The following is a 17,274-nucleotide window of genomic DNA, read 5'->3' as shown; positions in this document are numbered from 1 at the left end:
CTTTCATGTCACCAGCACGGCACACCTGCAACACAAATAGAGCCATTCTTTAGACGGATTTCTAATGGGAGCTATATTCTAATAATGGACCACAGCTGTTGCGGCATGGTGCCAGGGAAAGCCTATCTCGTAAGCGTTAGTTCCATGGTCACTTGCTGTATGCAAGTATTGTATCCAAACAGCTCTCCAGATATGGAGGCGACGATTTGCCTTCTTTGAATATCTCTTCTATACAAATTGATACTTTAAGCAGAATGAAGTCTGTTCTTTTACAGACAACCGTGCCTTTAACGTCATCAAAAGAAACTTATGATCTTCTAGTTGCAAGGACAACGGCAGAGATACATACCCTTTTATCAACTAATTGCCCCGTGCATTTCGTAGAAATGCTAAGCCAAATCCTAAATATGTCTGATGCCATTGGTATCCCACATATATTTAAGACAATTTTTTCGGGACTGTTAACACCCTTCGAAGCAGTTCTGGGCATTTTTCCAATTTTGTCCATTCTGTCTTTGGCGGCCTACCACTACTTTTGGGACTCGTAGCAGGAATTTTATTTTTGACCCTTCTGCTCCGATATGGCAAGCCAAGTCGCAGACAAGACTCAAGCAACAGTGGAAGAAACGATCCTAGCTATACGCTATCAGGACCGCATAACTAAAGTCCTTAAGAGATCTGAATATGACCTGGTTTCTTTCATTCAGGCCTATCTGGCAAAATTGCATCCTACCTGTGCTTCGATGTATGCTATGCGGAGAAGAATGCGTGTTGGACGTCTGTCTTACACTACCATCAGCAGTACCTTTGGATACAGATACTTTGCTAAGTCCTGTAACGGCTCATGCATCGTTTTGTCCCCAGCGGCTACCCATTCTGATGACGGCATTCGTTGAGACTTCACCACTACGATTAGGTGGCAGTGAAGTACAAGATGAGAGCAGCATCACCCAGGTACGACCTTCTGTGAGCATTGCTGATCCTGACATCGATGATAGCAATCATTCTCACGACTGCACTGTTGCGGCACTTTCAAACTTGGTCGAACTTTCACCTGATGTCGTAGACCAATTTTTTGCGAGTCTGTCTGAAATGATGTTCTCCCCTGAACAGAAAGAATAACTTTTAAGCAACGAGCACACAGCGTTCCCCTGAACTCTGAATTCGGCCTTCAGCTTTGATAAACAAAAGCTACTGAAAACATTTGGAACTATTTTTTCCCCTGAAAGCGAAATTATTTTTTTCAAACTTCCAAAATATTTACCCTTTTCTGGCACATGTACTCTGCTTAAAGTAGAACTATTCTTAAAGAACAGAGCTTCTATTTTTAGGAACTCTAGAGACAATATATTACCTCAGCCTCTAGCATATTTTTACAGCAACTGTGTTTATATGTGATGTAATGGTCTCGACCTTCTTTTCTGTATTAAGAGCCATTTCATGTGTAATTTTCGCAAATCGTTCAGCTAATATATATAAGCATGTTTAACTGAATGATTACACTGCTTGAAAAGCGTACAGTACAATAATCATTTTCGTCTATTTCGCATACACCATTTTGAATGCATAAAATGTATTTTGGGGTGGGTTGGAATACACATGCACCTTTAAATGTTTACTATTGCTTAGTTTTAGTAATGATGGACATTAGATCGTGGAGTGGGTATTGTGTTTTATCTAGGATCCCGAATCAATATTTATATTTTATGCCCTTGTACGGCTATAATCAATAATATCCCTATAATGGCATAAGAATCAGATCCATATTTAAGTAAATAGCCCTTGCAGTCCAAAGCACGGCAGAAGCTACTTCCTTGGATTCCTAAAAAGCACAACAAGTTCTTTCAACACACCAAACCTCCAGCAACCTGGGAAATCCCCACTTGCTTTTGTTTTGATTTGTCAATAAACTCCTGCGAACACTAAAGGAACAGTCAGTTCTTAGTGACATCTTTATTGACGTCTTATGTCCAAACCTTACGTCAAACTCGGCACCTTTCAGGTATAAATATACCAACGTTGCCTTAAGCAAACACACGGTGGTGGTTTTGGAGCAGAGCAGCTATCTACTTGCCCGAGAGCCCAGCTGGTGCGAGAGCCCACAGACGCTGCCCCTCCTCTTTGACGCACTGAGAGAGACGCTGTCTTTTCTCCTGCTGAGAAATCCAGCTCCGGTGTTCTCAGCCGCCTTTGCGGGCTGCTGGGATATCGAGTCCTGAGAGAGAGATACCAGACCTCCTGCATTCTATTACCCAGGTACGGAGCTGACTAAATCCTTAAAGAGAATTCTTGAGTCAGATTCTTGGCAAAACCAACTTAACTTGAACTTCTACTTACTTACTCCTTCCCACGTATTAGGCTTAGGTCAGGTACACCGGGGTAGGCGTATTTTAGAAGCACCAGTTGAGTACGTTAGTCAATGTATATATGTATGTATATATTTTATCCATTTTAAAGTATCTTATGGCTAAGAAACCATATTAATGCTTTTACAGTATTATTTCATAATACTCTTTTTACTGTACGCACTTTACTTTACATTAAGTATTGCAATTATGGCAATTCATTTCTCTTGCATGAGAAAGAAGACTGCTCAATAAATTACACCTTTTATTGAAAACGCCCATCTCTCTTTTCTCTGCACTCTGGTGAAACTAAGTACGCACATTTGACTGAGTGAAATAGCTGTCTATTGTTTTCACACGACTCTAGAGATACACTCTTATTCTGAGGGAGCAAAGTTGTCATGTTATATGGTTGTCGGAAGATAATCCCTTCTTGTCTATCCAGGGAGGTTAAACTCCTCCTCGTTTATTCGAGAACGTTTTTAGTGACCTCTGAGCTAGCTGGCAAGCCTTAAGTCTAATATAGTCAGTAGAGACCTAGTCGACCTCAGTCCTACGTCTACACTGCTGAATATATTATTCCAATGCGCAGAGCCTATTGGGAATATAGGAACTACACTACAGCACTAGAGCAAAAGATTCAACTCCAGCCACCATTGCCCCTAAGGCAACTGTTCCCCCTAGTTCAGCTCTAGGTGGTGGTACTCAGCAGAAGGGTGTAGTAGGGTTAACCCTGGTTACTGAGATGGACTCTGGCCTAGTCAGAGTACCAACTCAGGCTGTGCTGATCTGTGATGGAGGCATGGATATCTCCTCCTCTGCGAGTCCCAGTAACTTGGGCAAGTACAGACAGCAGCCTTTGATGAACGGAAAAGAGTCTATGGCCTACAGGGATACAGGGGCAAGTGTCACAATGGTGACACAAGACCTTGTGGACCCTGGACAGATCATACTTGGTGAACTTTACCAAGTGACCAATGCTAGCAATGCCAGGACCAACCATGCCCTGGCAGTTGTTAATTTCTCCTGGGGAGGGGTAACTGGCCTCAAGAAATTTGTGGTAAGTGCAGACCTCCCTGTTGAATGCTTGCTTGGCAATGATTTACAGACTTCAGCCTGGTCTGAAGTGGAGTTAAGGACCCATGCAGAAATGTTACGGATCTCTGCACATGTGTTTGCTGTGACTAGGTCACAGTCCAAATTGTCAAAAGTTGAACAGGACCTGGATTTTGGAATAATGGACCAGGTGCCTTCCAAGAAAAGGAGAGGTAGGGTTAAGGCAGTGCCTTCCCCCCTTAACTCAGAGTGAAGATCCGTCTCTTGAGGGAGATGATTGTTCTCCTGAAGAAGGAACTGTCCCAGGGGAGCTTGCTCAGGTTGAGTTCTTGGGGACAGGGGGACCTTCCAGGACAGATCTGAGTCAGGACCTGCTGGGCTACCCTTCTCTTGAACCCCTCAGACAGCAGGCTGCTGCTGGGGCTGCTGGGAATGCTAGTGGCACCCATAAGATTTATTGGGATGATGGACTCCTGTATTCAGAGACTAGAGATCCCAAGCCTGGTGCAGCCAGGAGGTTGGTTATACCGTTGAAATTCAGGGGCTTCCTATTGACACTAGCCCATGATATTCCTTTAGCAGGACACCTGGGCCAAAACAAGACTTGGGACAGAATTGTCCCTCACTTTCATTGCCCCAAATGTCTGAAGACACAAAGGAGTTTTGTCGCTCCTGCGTCACCTGTCAAGCCAGTGGTAAGGCCGGTGATACAACAAGGCCCCCCTGATACCACTACCTATGATGGGGGGTCCCTTTGAGAGATTAGGGATTGACATTGTTGGTCCCATGGATCCTCAAACAGCATCTGGGCACAGGTTTATCCTAGTGGTGGTGGACCATGCCACTAAGTATCCAGAGGCAATTCCCCATAGGACCACTACAGCACCTGTGGTGGCAAGAGCCCTCTTGGGAGTATTCTTAAGAGTGGGTTTCCCTAAGGAGGTAGTATCTGACAGAGGTACAAACTTTATGTCTAGCTACTACTGCAATGTGGAAGGAGTGTGGAGTGAATTACAAATTCACCACACCCTATCACCCACAATCCAATGGTTTAGTTGAAAGATTAAACAACACCTTTAAGGGTAGGATCAAGGGTCTCCCAGAAAAGCTCAGGCAGAGATGGGACATCCTGCTACCCAGCCTTTTATTTGCATACAGGGAGGTCCTCAGAAGGGGGTTGGCAACAGCCCTTTTGAACTTCTGTTTGGGTATCCTGTAAGAGGATCATTGTGTTTGGTGAAGAAGGGATAGGAGTTCCCTCTCAAACTGCCTAAACAGGACATAGTGGACTATGTACTTGGTCTCTGCTCCAGGATGGCTGAGTACATGAAAAAGGCAACTAAAACCCTTGAGGCTATCCAGGAAATACAGAAGGCCTGGCATGACCAAAAGGCTGTACTGACTGGTTACAAGCCAGGACATCAAGTGTGGGTTTTGGAGCCTGTGGCCCCAGCAGCCCTCCAAGGCAAGTGGAGTGGCCCCCATACAATTGTTGAACAGAAGGGAGAGGTTACCTATTTGGTAGAAAGTGGAACTCCCAGGATCCCCCATAGGGTGCTTCATATCAACAGACTGAAACCATATGTTGACAGGGCAGACATGGGCGTGCTCATGGCTACTGATGAGGGACAGGAGGAAGAAAGTGATCCACTCCCTGACCTGCTCTTCCAGAACCCGGATGATGGGTCAGTAGATGGTGTAGCCTTGGCAGGCAGCTTCACTGACCAGCAGTAAACTGATTGCAGACAGGTGCTCAATCAGTTCAGACATATGTTCTCTCTGACTCCAAGTCAGACTACTTGGTGCACTCTTGAAGTGGACACTGGGGACAGTCTGTCTGTTACAAATAAGATTTACAGGCAACCTGATCATGTCAGGGACTGCATCAGGACTGAAGTCCAGAAAATCTTGCATTTGAGAGTTACTGAGACCCTCAGATAGCCGTTGGGCTAGTCCAGTGGTCTTGGTACCTATACCTCACACCCAGGGTGGTAAGAGAGAGATGAGGTTTTGTGTTGACTAAAGGGGTCTCAATGCAGTCACTAGGACTGATGCCCATCCAATCCCAAGAGCATATGAGCTTATAGATATAGATATAGAGCTTATAGATACTTTGGCCTCAGCCATGTTTCTGAGTACATTTGATCTTACAGCTGGCTACTGGCAGATCAGATTAGCTGATAATGCAAAGCCAAATACAGCATTTTCAACTCCTAGTGGGCACTATCAATTTGTGGTAATGCCCTTTGGTCTGAAAAATGCACCTGCCACTTTTCAAAGGTTGGTGAAAAAAGTCCTAACAGGCCTGGCAGACTACTGTGCAGCCTATCTAGATGATATTGCTGTCTTTAGCTCCACCTGGGAGGATGTGGGTATTCAACCATAAATAGACAAGAGAAGTGAGTATAGAAGACTTTTATTTCAATCTTCTTTGTAGGCAAAAAAGATTAGTATATATATATATATGCAAACTAAAACTCAAAGACCAGTCCGTCCACTTTGAGGGATTCCTTATCATCAGGATTTTTTAAAGTAATCTTCGGTTGGATTGCTCTCCAGTTCCGGAAGGTTGAAGTCTGATTACCACGTGGGAAGGGAATAAAGAAAACAAGAAAAAGAAAAAACAACAGCCATCACTTCTGGGTTCTTGTGAGTTTCAAGACTAAAAGGAGGATGGAGTGAGGGAAGAACACCCAAACCGTCACCAGCGCCACACAAAACGTTTGTGTAAAGAAAAAAACACAAATGAAAACAGAACGTTCGTCCGGGGGCTTAGGGATTTAGGATTCTCCTCCCTCCCCTGGCTCAGGGACGCTTGTGGGAGACCCCCTTCTGAACCATCCACGTACTCATGAACGTTCCTCTGAAAGCCACACTCCTCTGTGAGGGGGTACAGTGTTTACAACGCAACTTTTACCACGCACTACCTTTACCACGCAAGTCGTTACAACGACTTGCGCTGGGGGGTGCTGTAGGATAGGGAATGGTTTAATTTACTATCCAAAACCTTCCCTACTATCCATGGGGACTGGAGTAGGAATAGTAAATTAAACTATTCACTATCCAGCGCCCCCCAACGCAAGTCGTTGTAATGACTTGCGTTGTAAACGTTGCGTGGTGAAGGCATGCGTTGTAAAAGCATGCGTAGTAACAACATGCATCCCTCTGTGAGCGTGGCTGGCAGGCTTGTGGTACCGGATCGGGTCCAGCTCCCGTTCGTGGTTTCCTCTGGAATGGCTGCTCGGCGGCTTCGGTATCCCCTGTTCTCCTGTGCACCACAAGGCTTGGTTGACGTCTTCCGTCTGCTCTGAAATCTCTCTCCGGCTCATCCTGGACTCATAAGCTCCGTGGCCCCAGTACTCTGTATCTTCTTCGGTTTCTGTGTCGATTAAGAAGGCTTTCTTTGTGTCTCCTGATACTCCCATAGGCCCATGTGACCCCGTCACGTGGGACGTCCGCTCCTCCAGGAAGGATGGTGGGTTAAACGGACCGCTGTACTCTTGGCAGAGCGTATCCCATGGTGACTGTAAAACAAATACAGGAGAGACATAAGGAGGTAACTGGTCATCCTCTCCTTCATGTTCGATTTCCCGGTGAGCATTTCATGTCAGAGGATCACCTATGAAATATTTTGGAGGCCCTGCAGAAGGCAGGCCTAACTATCAAGACTACTAAGTGCCAGATAGGGCAGTCAGGTTGTGTACCTGGGCCACCTTGTGGGTGGAAGCCAGGTTCACAGTAAAGACGACACTGAGGTGCACTCACTAGTATTACCCAGTGTAATCTATGAATCAACCTGATAGTCTTAAGGGTGCTACACTACTGTATTGTACTGGCTATACAATGAGAAAACAAGAGAAAGATGCAGATGGCAATCTGCAGTAGTGCGCACTGTTCCTATGGAAACTGATTTCCAATATATAAACAATATAAATCACACAACACAACTTTAACTTAAATGCAATTAGCCAATTTTTAGTGGCAAATTTTCTTCAATGATCATAAAACAATTCCATCATTGTTCACATTACATCCTATTTACATATATAGTACACACAATGCAAATGTCTCTTTATCAGGGAAAGGCATATGTAACATCAAATATAACAAAATAATGTCAATGATATTTCACAATTTTCATGTCATTGGAACATTAATACAATATCTCAACATTTACAGAGCCCAATGCATTTCGGGAAATATTCTTCACTTCTGGGCTCTTGTGAGTTTCAAGACTAAAAGGAGGATGGAGTGAGGGAAGAACACCCAAACTGTCACCAGCGCCACAAGAAACGTTTGTGTAAACAAAAAAACACAAATGAAAACAGAACGTTCGTCCCAGGGCTTAGGGATTCAGGACTCTCCTCCCTCCCCTGGCTTAGGGACGCTTGTGGGAGACCCCCTTCTGAACCATCCACGCACTCATGAACGTTTCTCTGAAAGCCATACCCCTCCGTGAGCGTGGCTGGCAGGCTTGTGGTACCGGATCCTGTCCGGCATCCCCTGTTCTCCTGGGCACGACAAGGCTTGGTTGACGTCTTCCGTCTGTTCTGAAATCTCTCTCCGGCTCCTCCTGGACTCATAGGCTCCGTGGTCCCAGTACTCTGCATCTTCTTTGGTTTCTGTGTCGATTAAGAAGGCTTTCTTTGTGACTCCTGATACTCCCATAGGCCCATGTGACCCCGTCACGTGGGACGTCCGCTCCTCCAGGAAGGATGGTGGGTTAAACGGACCGCTGTACTCTTGGCTGAGCGTATCCCATGGTGACTGTAAAACAAATACAGGAGAGACATAAGGAGGTAACTGGTCATCCTCTCCTTCATGTTCGATGTCCCGGTGAGCATTTCATGACAGAGGATCACCTGGTCCAACTGAGAAATATTTTGGAGGCCCTGCAGAAGGCAGGCCTGACTATCAAGGCTACTAAGTGCCGGATAGGGCAGAGTCAGGTTGTGTACCTGGGCCACCTTGTGGGTGGAAGCCAGGTTCAACCATTAAAGAGCAAAATCCAGACCATCATGGACTGGGTTGCTCCAACTACCCAGACTCAGGTCAGAGCTTTCTTGGACCTGACTGAGTACTACAGAAGATTTGTCAAGGTGTATGGGTCCGTTGTGACACCCTGTATGATTTAACTTCTAAAAGAATGCCAAAGAAAGTTCAGTGGACAGTTAGCTGTCAAAAGGCATTTGATGACCTGAAGCAGGCCATGTGCACTACAGCAATTCTGCAAAGTCCTAACTACTCCAGAGAATTCATTGTCCAAACAGATGCATCTGAGTTGGGGGTAGGGGCTGTGCTATCACAATTGAATGATGAAGGTCAAGGCCAGCCAGTAGCTTTTATTAGCAGAAGGCTGACCACTAGAGCAAAACTTTGGCCGGCTATTGAGAGGGAGGCCTTTGCTGTGGTTTGGGCTCTGAAGAAGCTGAGGCCATACTTGTTTGGCACTCACTTCACTGTTCAGACTGACAATAAGCCCCTCTAATGGCTAAAACAGATGAAGGGTGAAAAATCCAAACTTTTGAGGTGGTCCATTTCCCTACAGGGGATGGACAATACAGTGGAACACAGACCTGGGGGTAACCATGCCAATGCAGATTGACTCTACAGGTATTTCTACTTAGAACATGAAGCCTCAACTGGTCAAGGTTAGTTTAATGTCCTTACGTTTGTGGGGGGGGGGGTGTGTGTAGGAGAGTAGGATCTGCTTACTATTGTTACCCTTTGCTGGTGCTTCACTGTTTCTCGACTTTAGTCTGGCTGGGGCCCTGATAAGCAGGACCTCAGCCTAGCGGCTTCCTCTCTAAATTTATTGCATGTACATTAGGTACACTCCAGACTGGTTACTGGGTTACCCTTGTGAGTCCCTAGTATATGGTACCTTAGGTACTAAGGGCATAGGTACCCCAGAGGCCTACCGAAGCATGATAAAGCATGTATTATGCCACCCCTGGGAAGCCTTCCAAAATGGCACCGCTGGTCTGCTACTGCAGCCTTGGTAATGTGGTGCATGCACCCCTTCTAAGATATAGGTTACCTATATCTACCTTTAATCACTGACCCATATAAACCTATAAGTCTCTCCTATGGCAGGCCTTATCAATCCTGAAGGCGGAGTGCTTGGTTTTGTGTGAGAGGGTGCCCATGCATGAGCAGGACCCCTCTGCAGCTTTCTGAATTTATTCCCTGAAGCTGTTCTGTGATGCAGCCCGACCATATACTCTAAAGTGCATTATAACCTTGCGGTTAATGCTAACTTTCGAATGGCTGTATAGAACCATGTTGTGTTGTTTGGTGTCAAACACTTTGGAATCCTACCCCCGCCCCGCCAGTCCTGGCGGCGGTGGTAGAGTTCCACCCTTCTAGAGGAAGAGACATGCACACACTGACCTAACCGGTAATAGTTTAAAACAACCCTAGCATCACAAAATGGATGCTGCAGCCACAAATACAGGTCTCACCTCCTGCTGCTGGACGAAACTCCGGCAGAGGTGGCCTGGAAATAGGTTTCCTGTCACAGGGAGGTGTACCCACCTCCCAGCTAGGCTTTAGTGTATTGGGGCTGCTGGATGCATTCAGAGAATGCTTTTCAGACAGTGCTGGGTGCACACTTGGGGTCCCTGTGCATACCCCAGTTCAAACCGGTTGCAGGGGCACTCAGCCCCTGCTATGGCATGAACTCAACAAAGGGAAAGGGGTGTAGCCACCCCTCTTCATAGATCCTCCCATAGATGGGTCCCCAGAGTATGTCCAACCCCTTTCTTCAGTATAAGTAAGGGACCCCTGGCAACAGGACTTTAGATTACACCTGGATGAAACTCTGATACATATATCCTGGAACTTTGACATTCTACACGACTAGAAGATGAAAGAATCTCCCTTGGGGTCAAGGAGTGACTCCCCTGCTCAAGCAGGCATCAAAGACGCATCTTGCTGGTCTGCATTTCCAAGGCTCCCGCTAGACCCCAAAGTATTTGTGATGCAGGACATAGACTTCCACACTTCTCAGAGGCCGACATGAGATCCCAGCAAAGCTGAGACCCACAACCCTCACGAGTGACGTGAGACTGGAACTCCTGGACACTGTGCTCAGTTGCCAGTGCATCAACTTCCCGAGCTTTCCTGAAAATGTGCATTGGGCTACTAGTAGTCCAAGCCCCGAGCACCACTTCCACCTAAGATTGTGGGTCGGCACTTCACGAGTGTTCCGTGAGCCTGCTTTCTGCTCGAGGCCCCTTCACGATCCCTGGTCCGTTGACTGGTGGGTCCCCAAGAAGGTAACTCTACTTCCCTTTAGGCTTCCCTAGTTGCTCCAGAAATGTCTTGACTCTCCACCAAAGGGTGAGTCCCTCAGACCTTGCTGGTCTGCGCCAAAGCCAATCTCTGCTTTTTGCGGGGGTTGCTTTTGCCAAGGCTTGTTGGGTCCAATCCAGAAACCACCACTACAGCACTTGACATCCTTTGTGGGACAGCTCGAATCCAGCACCTGGTCATTGTTGACGCCTCCTGGTCCTTGTGGCTGAAGAGTCAAGCTTCACCTTCTTCACCTGCAAGCACCCGACATCGGTGGGCATCTGCTCATCGCCTTCCTGGTCACTGGCTAGTGGCCCAGACTCTGTCCCCTCTGCTTTCAGGTTCTTCTCATCTTTAATCCAGGCTTGGATCACTCGGGACACTTTCCACTTGGTCGCCAGCAGTACTTTTGAGCAGATCGCCATTGAAATCAATGACGAAACCCGACATCAAAAGACACCTATGCACCCGGCTTCCATGGGTGAGGTGACTCAAGTACTCCGGTGCTCACGTGGGTGTTTACTCTAGAGCCTCCTAGTTCTAAAGGGGTTTGCTCCAAGTCCTCTTCTAAGTACCATTTTTCCTCAAAATTCCAACCGCGACTTTCCACTTAGAAGTTAATGGTGATTCGCGGCTGTGTCCAGACACTGCACTTGTCCCCTGTGGGTCCTCTGTGTCACTACCTTGGTTGGTTCCTGGTGGTCCCAGCGGTTCTACTGGCCCCTGGCCTTGTTTCTATGTCAGTTGTAGTTCTTATACCACTTTCTTAATATATGGTTTGGTACGCCCTTAGGGCTCAACATGTATTGTGCTAATTTACTGTGTGCTAATTAAGTTTACTGAATGTACTTTTGCCTCTAGCCTCATAAAGAGACTAGAGTGATGCGTTTAGAATAAATACATATATTTTATAAATATACCTGGTGTGGTTCTCCTTTCATTTGGTCATTCACAAGATTATAGACTGGTAAAACAAGCTGCTTTACATTCCTCTAAGACTTAGCCTGAAGACTGCTCTCCACAGCTACCACTAGGATAGCTTTCTATAAAGGTTGTCTTTAACCTACCATCAATAAGGGTCATTTGGTCTGGTGCAAGGTGCCCACTAGAATAGTGGACAGCATATGCCGGGCCAACTTCTCACACCAACATTCATAAGGATAAACTACTGCTGTGTTCCAGGCACTGATTTTGCCACCTCTGAGACCAGGGGTCGCAGAGGCAGTGCCAGGGGTTGCATGGGACAATCCAGGGGTTGTAGCTGTGTCCCCTTGCAACCCCTATATGACATCCATGTTTGAAGCTGGGGAACCCATAAAAGTCCTGTACTAAAGATGAAATAAATTTGCCCAGTGACACTAAATGTGAAAAGAGTGTTGGAAGTATATTTTCTTATCTCAAAGGAAAAGTAATGCAACACTTTGTATATAACAGGCAAGCAGTTCCCCTAATGCTGGGACAGGGTAATTATGCAGCAAGAGTGGACGAAATTGGGCAGTAGGGTTCAGTAAATTATGTGGCAGGAAAAGGAAAATTGTGCAGCATAATGCATCACATTCTGTAATAGTATTACTTCATTATTTTTTTATTTTTTTATTTGGTACCACTGTGCATTGGTTGCACCTCATTAGTACCAGTTTAACACCCAAATATAGCAATAGGCAACATAAAACTGACCATTCCAGCTTTGTAAAGGGCCTTCCACTACACTGCATCATGTTGCTGCATTTTTAATAACTTTTGAACAGTTTGAACAAGAAACAAATGTATTTTGTTAAAATCTGCAGACTGTATAACAGATGATGAATTAAATGGCAAATGCGGCAAATCTAAAATTATTTGAAAATCGCAAAGGTCACACAATTGCATTATTCCTGCCCTAATGCGATAACATATATGAGCGAAAAAACGATGGATTGAACCCAGATCTGTGATTGGGGTGAATGTTTGATTTGTTCTGCATTCCATCCATCATTTGTTCTTTTTGCTCATGTGTGCTTGAGCTAAAAATAAACAAACACTCATGTGCAAGGTACCCTTGCAGTCATGCCTTAAACACACACTCAGGCAAATAAAAATCGTTAAAAACAAAACTTAGTAAGGGTGTGGCCGAGATGCAGTTGCAAACAGTGGTGAAAGCTAAATAAACAAGGGGACATGGACAACGGGATTGTCGGGGCACAGCAATGGGAGGGTGAGAGGTGGAACAAGCAAACACAGACAATGGGATTAAGCAGGCGACAGAGCCAGCTACGAAAGATGCACTCAGGGAGAGTGGGTTAACAAAAAAAAAAAGAATTGCTCACAAAAGTGCGAGCAATGTAAGGACACAAGTACTTGGGCCATGCTCTAGGGCAGAGTTCTTCAATCTGTGGGGCGCGCCCCCCTGGGGGGGCCGGACACCGTCTCAGGGGGGGCGCGCACTCCACTTATAAATCTCACAGTCCCACATCGTTGCAATTCTACTTCGCCAGCAGGCTGAGGTGCACCTAGAGTCAAATTTCGAGAGGGAGGGGGCGTTTTTTTTTTCATTCTTCAAGCAAACGGCAGAGTGGGGTTTCAGGGGCCCTAACAAGGGGTGAAAACCATCAAAGCCTCATTAACATGTAAAAGGTCTTTTAAAGACCTGTGAAGTACTCTGGTGCAGCTGTGCGCGGAAACTGTCTCAGTCCGGGCTGACACACGGGGTGGGGCTGGGGGAAGGGGCTGTTGCAATTTCACCCAAGCAAACCAGGTTAATTCCTACAGCTGAAATGCTAAGTATGGATAACGACACAGCGCAAATCGTATTTCAGACATGCTCAACCTTCACATAACCTCAGCAGTGAAAGGACACCCTTTAACCCTCGAAGCCATGGGCATCTGCATGGAAACCCTTCTCTCACCCACCCTCGGAAACTCTGGATTCTCGGAAGTTCTTAGCTCCCTGCTCACCTTATGCTGCCAACTCTAGGAGATACACACAGTGTGCAAACTACTACCCTGGACACTTAGACGTATAAAACAGCACACAAGAGCAAACACACCAAAAAAATACAACTGTCGATATACATTGCCAGGAGCAGAACAATAACGAGCAAACAAAAGGGTGTAATGCCAACAGGATCAGTCACTCAGGCAGGACAGTGCGCATGCACAGTACACCCTGAACACTGCACTATCCGCGGCCCAGAATTACTTTCCATGTCAGAGGGAAGCCCGGACACATAGGTTAGCGTTCTTCCGCACACGCCACATGACACATCAGCACCTCGGATTCTCACCCGGATTTGAATGAGTCAGATATGTACAGGCAGTAACATACACGTCACATGTTACCGCACACATGACCCCACTGCTCTGTTTCCACTATTACTGTTGCACAAGGCAGGAATGTACCAGAGGAGTACAGCACGCTGTCGCAGCACTGAGCCTTCTAAGAACCTTAAATTACAGATGTGTATATCTCAAGTTCTAGAGTGCTACTTTTTTTGAAAAGGATAATAGGCTGAGTTGGCCCTGCAGTGATTCTGAGCTGTGATTAACACGTTATGCCGGGATTTCAACAACAGGAGTATATTTCTCAGCAGCATCTATACGTATGGAGAGAGGAGAGAGGCGATAGTGGGGAGATATCACAGTGAAAGCACTCACACTGCACCTGTCTTCGTCTCACATCTGGTGCCTGAGCCCCACGGGAGGCGGACTCGGTGAGGCGCAAACAAAACTCAACACATGAAAAAGGGTGTCTCTGTTAAATGGCAGGCTTGGGGGCCCTCGGCAACGGAAACCTACAATTAAACCACATTTTGTGCTCAGTTAAATCTGTGGATTTTGCACAAACCACTGCATGCATTAGTGGTTCCAGCAAGTTCAGTCTAAGGAGCAACGGCACAAGCTCCACTCACACACAGATGTCAAATGTCAAATGCTTTTATATAGCGCACTTAACACCAAAAAAGGTCTCAAGGCGCTGTGCAGGAAAAAGGCATTGACCCCCCTGGAACAAGACAGGTATGAGAGGACTTTATTTGGGGAAAAGACACGTTTTTAGACCCCTTTGAAACTCCAGATGGTTAGCGAGGGACAGGATATGAGTGGGTAGTTTATTCCATAGTTGGGGGGCCACATATGAAAAAGAGCGGCACCAATTCCTAGATGATCGGACTCTAGGCTGGGACAACAAAAACCTAGAGCTAGAGCGAAGAGCTCTGGATGGAATATACCAGGCTAATTTCTTTATTAGATAGGACGGGCCGATTCCATGAAGAAGTTTATGAGTTAAGCTTAGGATTTTGAATTGGCATCTTTGGCGCACGGGAAGCCAGTGCAGCCGTTTAAGGGTGGGTTTAGAAGCAGATCGGGGAGGCAGGTCCAGCACCAGCCTAGCCGCCGCATTCTGTGTGGTTTGTAATTTGGTCAGCAGGCTCACATTAATGGAGGCAAACAAGGCATTACCATGTGAATCTTGAGTGGGACCAATGGCAGCAGGACAAACGTCCTTCATTCACACGGTGCACTGGTGTGATAGTCTCTAGCAGTGGAAGCTTGCTGCACAGACCCACATCAGATACAGCAGCACTGCTTTCCTTATACTGGCAACTGTGACAGACTTTCCTCACACACAGGCCCAGGAGCAGTGTAAACGTGCTCACAAGTACAGAGCAAGAACAGAAAGGGAGCCGTGCACGGTAGCCTCACGAACCGAGAAAAGGCAAATCACATGCATCAGCACTGCAATCTTCCCCCACACAAACAGAGAAGGGATTCCTTAGTGTTGCGACAACAGTACATTTATTCCTCTTGCATACAGCACAGATATGATAGAGCCTGCGGCACGACAAACTTCCTTCATACTCAGAGAACAGTACAAACTCTCCTGAAATACATATACATCATGGAACATAGGGGCAGCAGTGCAAGCTTCCCCCATATGAACGGAGCTGGGATTCCAGGGGTGTGGCAACAGCAGTACTAGTATCCTTCATGCATGCAGAGCAGATATGAAACAGAATGCAGCAGGTCAAGCTTCCTTCACTCAGAGAACATTACAAGCTCTCCCCAAATATATGTACATCATGGAGCATTGGTTAGCAGTGCAAGCTTCCCCCACATGAACGGTAAAGGTGCTATAGCGAGATGAGATGCATTGTTGGGGAGTGGTAGTGAGGGAATTCATGGAGAAGGAGGAAACACTCATTGTTTTGAACATTATTTGCCAGATATGGCCCAGGATATGCGTGTGGCGGTCGATTATGTAGTGTACCAGCCCACTAACAGCAAACAAAATCTCTCAAGGCTTGTGCTGTGCTGTCTACATGGGACCTAAAGAATGAACGAGGCTTTGTCATGGGAAATAAGAAATGGACAGCTGGAACAATGTCGTAAAAGCTTAAATTGAATATATGTGCACTATAAATATGTAATAACCAACATACAGAGTTCTGTATATATCCTTCGTAAGATACCTGGTCCCACCGGTTTTATATTTGTGACTCAATGTGTGCCCCCCCCTCTCCAAAATTAATTTCTCGAGATGTGTCTAGCAAAAGAATAAACATGGAGAGAATGTCCAACTAAAATGCAGACTCTATAAAAACATATTTGAGGTGTCTAAAAGACATCAGAGGATGGATCGTGGTAATATGGCCCACACACCGGGGACAGTTGCAGCAACTCATTGCTAGATGGCTAGAGAAGCCCGGGTGGCATAGCTGACAAGTAACCTTACCCCCTGCCATGAAACGCACTGTCCGCCTGACTTTTAAACAACGATAGTGTATCCTGGGACTTGGAGTTTCTCTGTTATTTCATTGCTCCCATTAAGTATAGGTGTTAAGCTTCCAGCTGCCAGCATTCAAGTTACCGTCTGAAAGCGCCATAATCACGGCTTAAGGCCACTTCTTACGAGCCATTAAAGGGATTGACTTTGAGAAAAGCACGCAAGGAAGAGAGAGCAGAGAGGCGCCCACGAGGCAAGTGTAAACAATACTACAACGTCAATCATGCTACCAGAGTTCCCAACACCCTTGCTCCATTTGCCATCTAAAAGAAGTGCAGGGCTGATCACTGAAACGAATCCTTCCGCCCTCCTGCCCTCCCCGCTTCTCACCTTGTTCAGGCGCTCCAGGAGGGGGGCACCTCTCAGCTGCAGCAGGTTTCCCAGCAGAGGCAGTGGGCGGGGGCCCGGAGGCAGGGTGTCCTGCAGGCTGCCTTGAGTTCTCCACCAAAAGAAAACAAATAGCGCAATGGCAAAAATCAGCAATGGAAGGCTAAAATCCCCCTGCCCTACCCAGCCCAGAGCCTCCATTGTTGCACCTTGGTCTCAGAAAGCACACACACTTCCTGCTGAAGCAGCTGTGCTCTAGGCAAAGGGCGGAGCAATCCAGGAAGTGGTAGTCTCCGCTCGATGTATACGCCAACCATACATTTCCTACAGAACTAAGCAAAACCGGGGGAGCCCGGCCCCATGTCATTTGGTGCTGTCAGATTTTCAGTCAACAGCACTTTGTGGTCTGGGACTCGCAGTTTTCTTTTTTTTGTCGTTGTAGATTCGTTTGGGTTAAAAAATATCAGCGAAAATCGACTGAAGATGCGA

At 46.4% G+C, this 17,274-nt stretch overlaps 1 protein-coding gene across 2 annotated transcripts in view; it reads right to left on the bottom strand.

The window, feature by feature from the left end:
* The window catches only part of LOC147692168 (cytochrome P450 2C19-like), a 405,626-nt gene extending 388,608 nt beyond the window's left edge, over positions 1 to 17,018 (bottom strand). Inside the window, exon 1 of one of the 2 annotated variants that reach the window (XM_086938454.1) lies at positions 16,789 to 17,018. In XM_086938454.1, the coding sequence (XP_086794580.1) occupies positions 16,789 to 16,986 (198 nt within the window). In that variant the 5' untranslated portion in view covers positions 16,987 to 17,018. Of the gene's footprint in view, positions 1 to 16,407; positions 16,733 to 16,788 lie in introns of those variants that run through there. The other variant, XM_086938456.1, reaches the window with a different exon arrangement.
* Between the last annotated feature and the right edge of the window lie 256 nt (positions 17,019 to 17,274).

The sequence above is a fragment of the Lissotriton vulgaris genome, chromosome 9 (assembly GCF_964263255.1).
Source record: "Lissotriton vulgaris chromosome 9, aLisVul1.2, whole genome shotgun sequence".
NCBI classification, from domain to species: domain Eukaryota; kingdom Metazoa; phylum Chordata; class Amphibia; order Caudata; family Salamandridae; genus Lissotriton; species Lissotriton vulgaris.
Note: the sequence above shows the minus strand (reverse complement) of the source record. Positions and strands in the feature narration are given on the sequence as shown.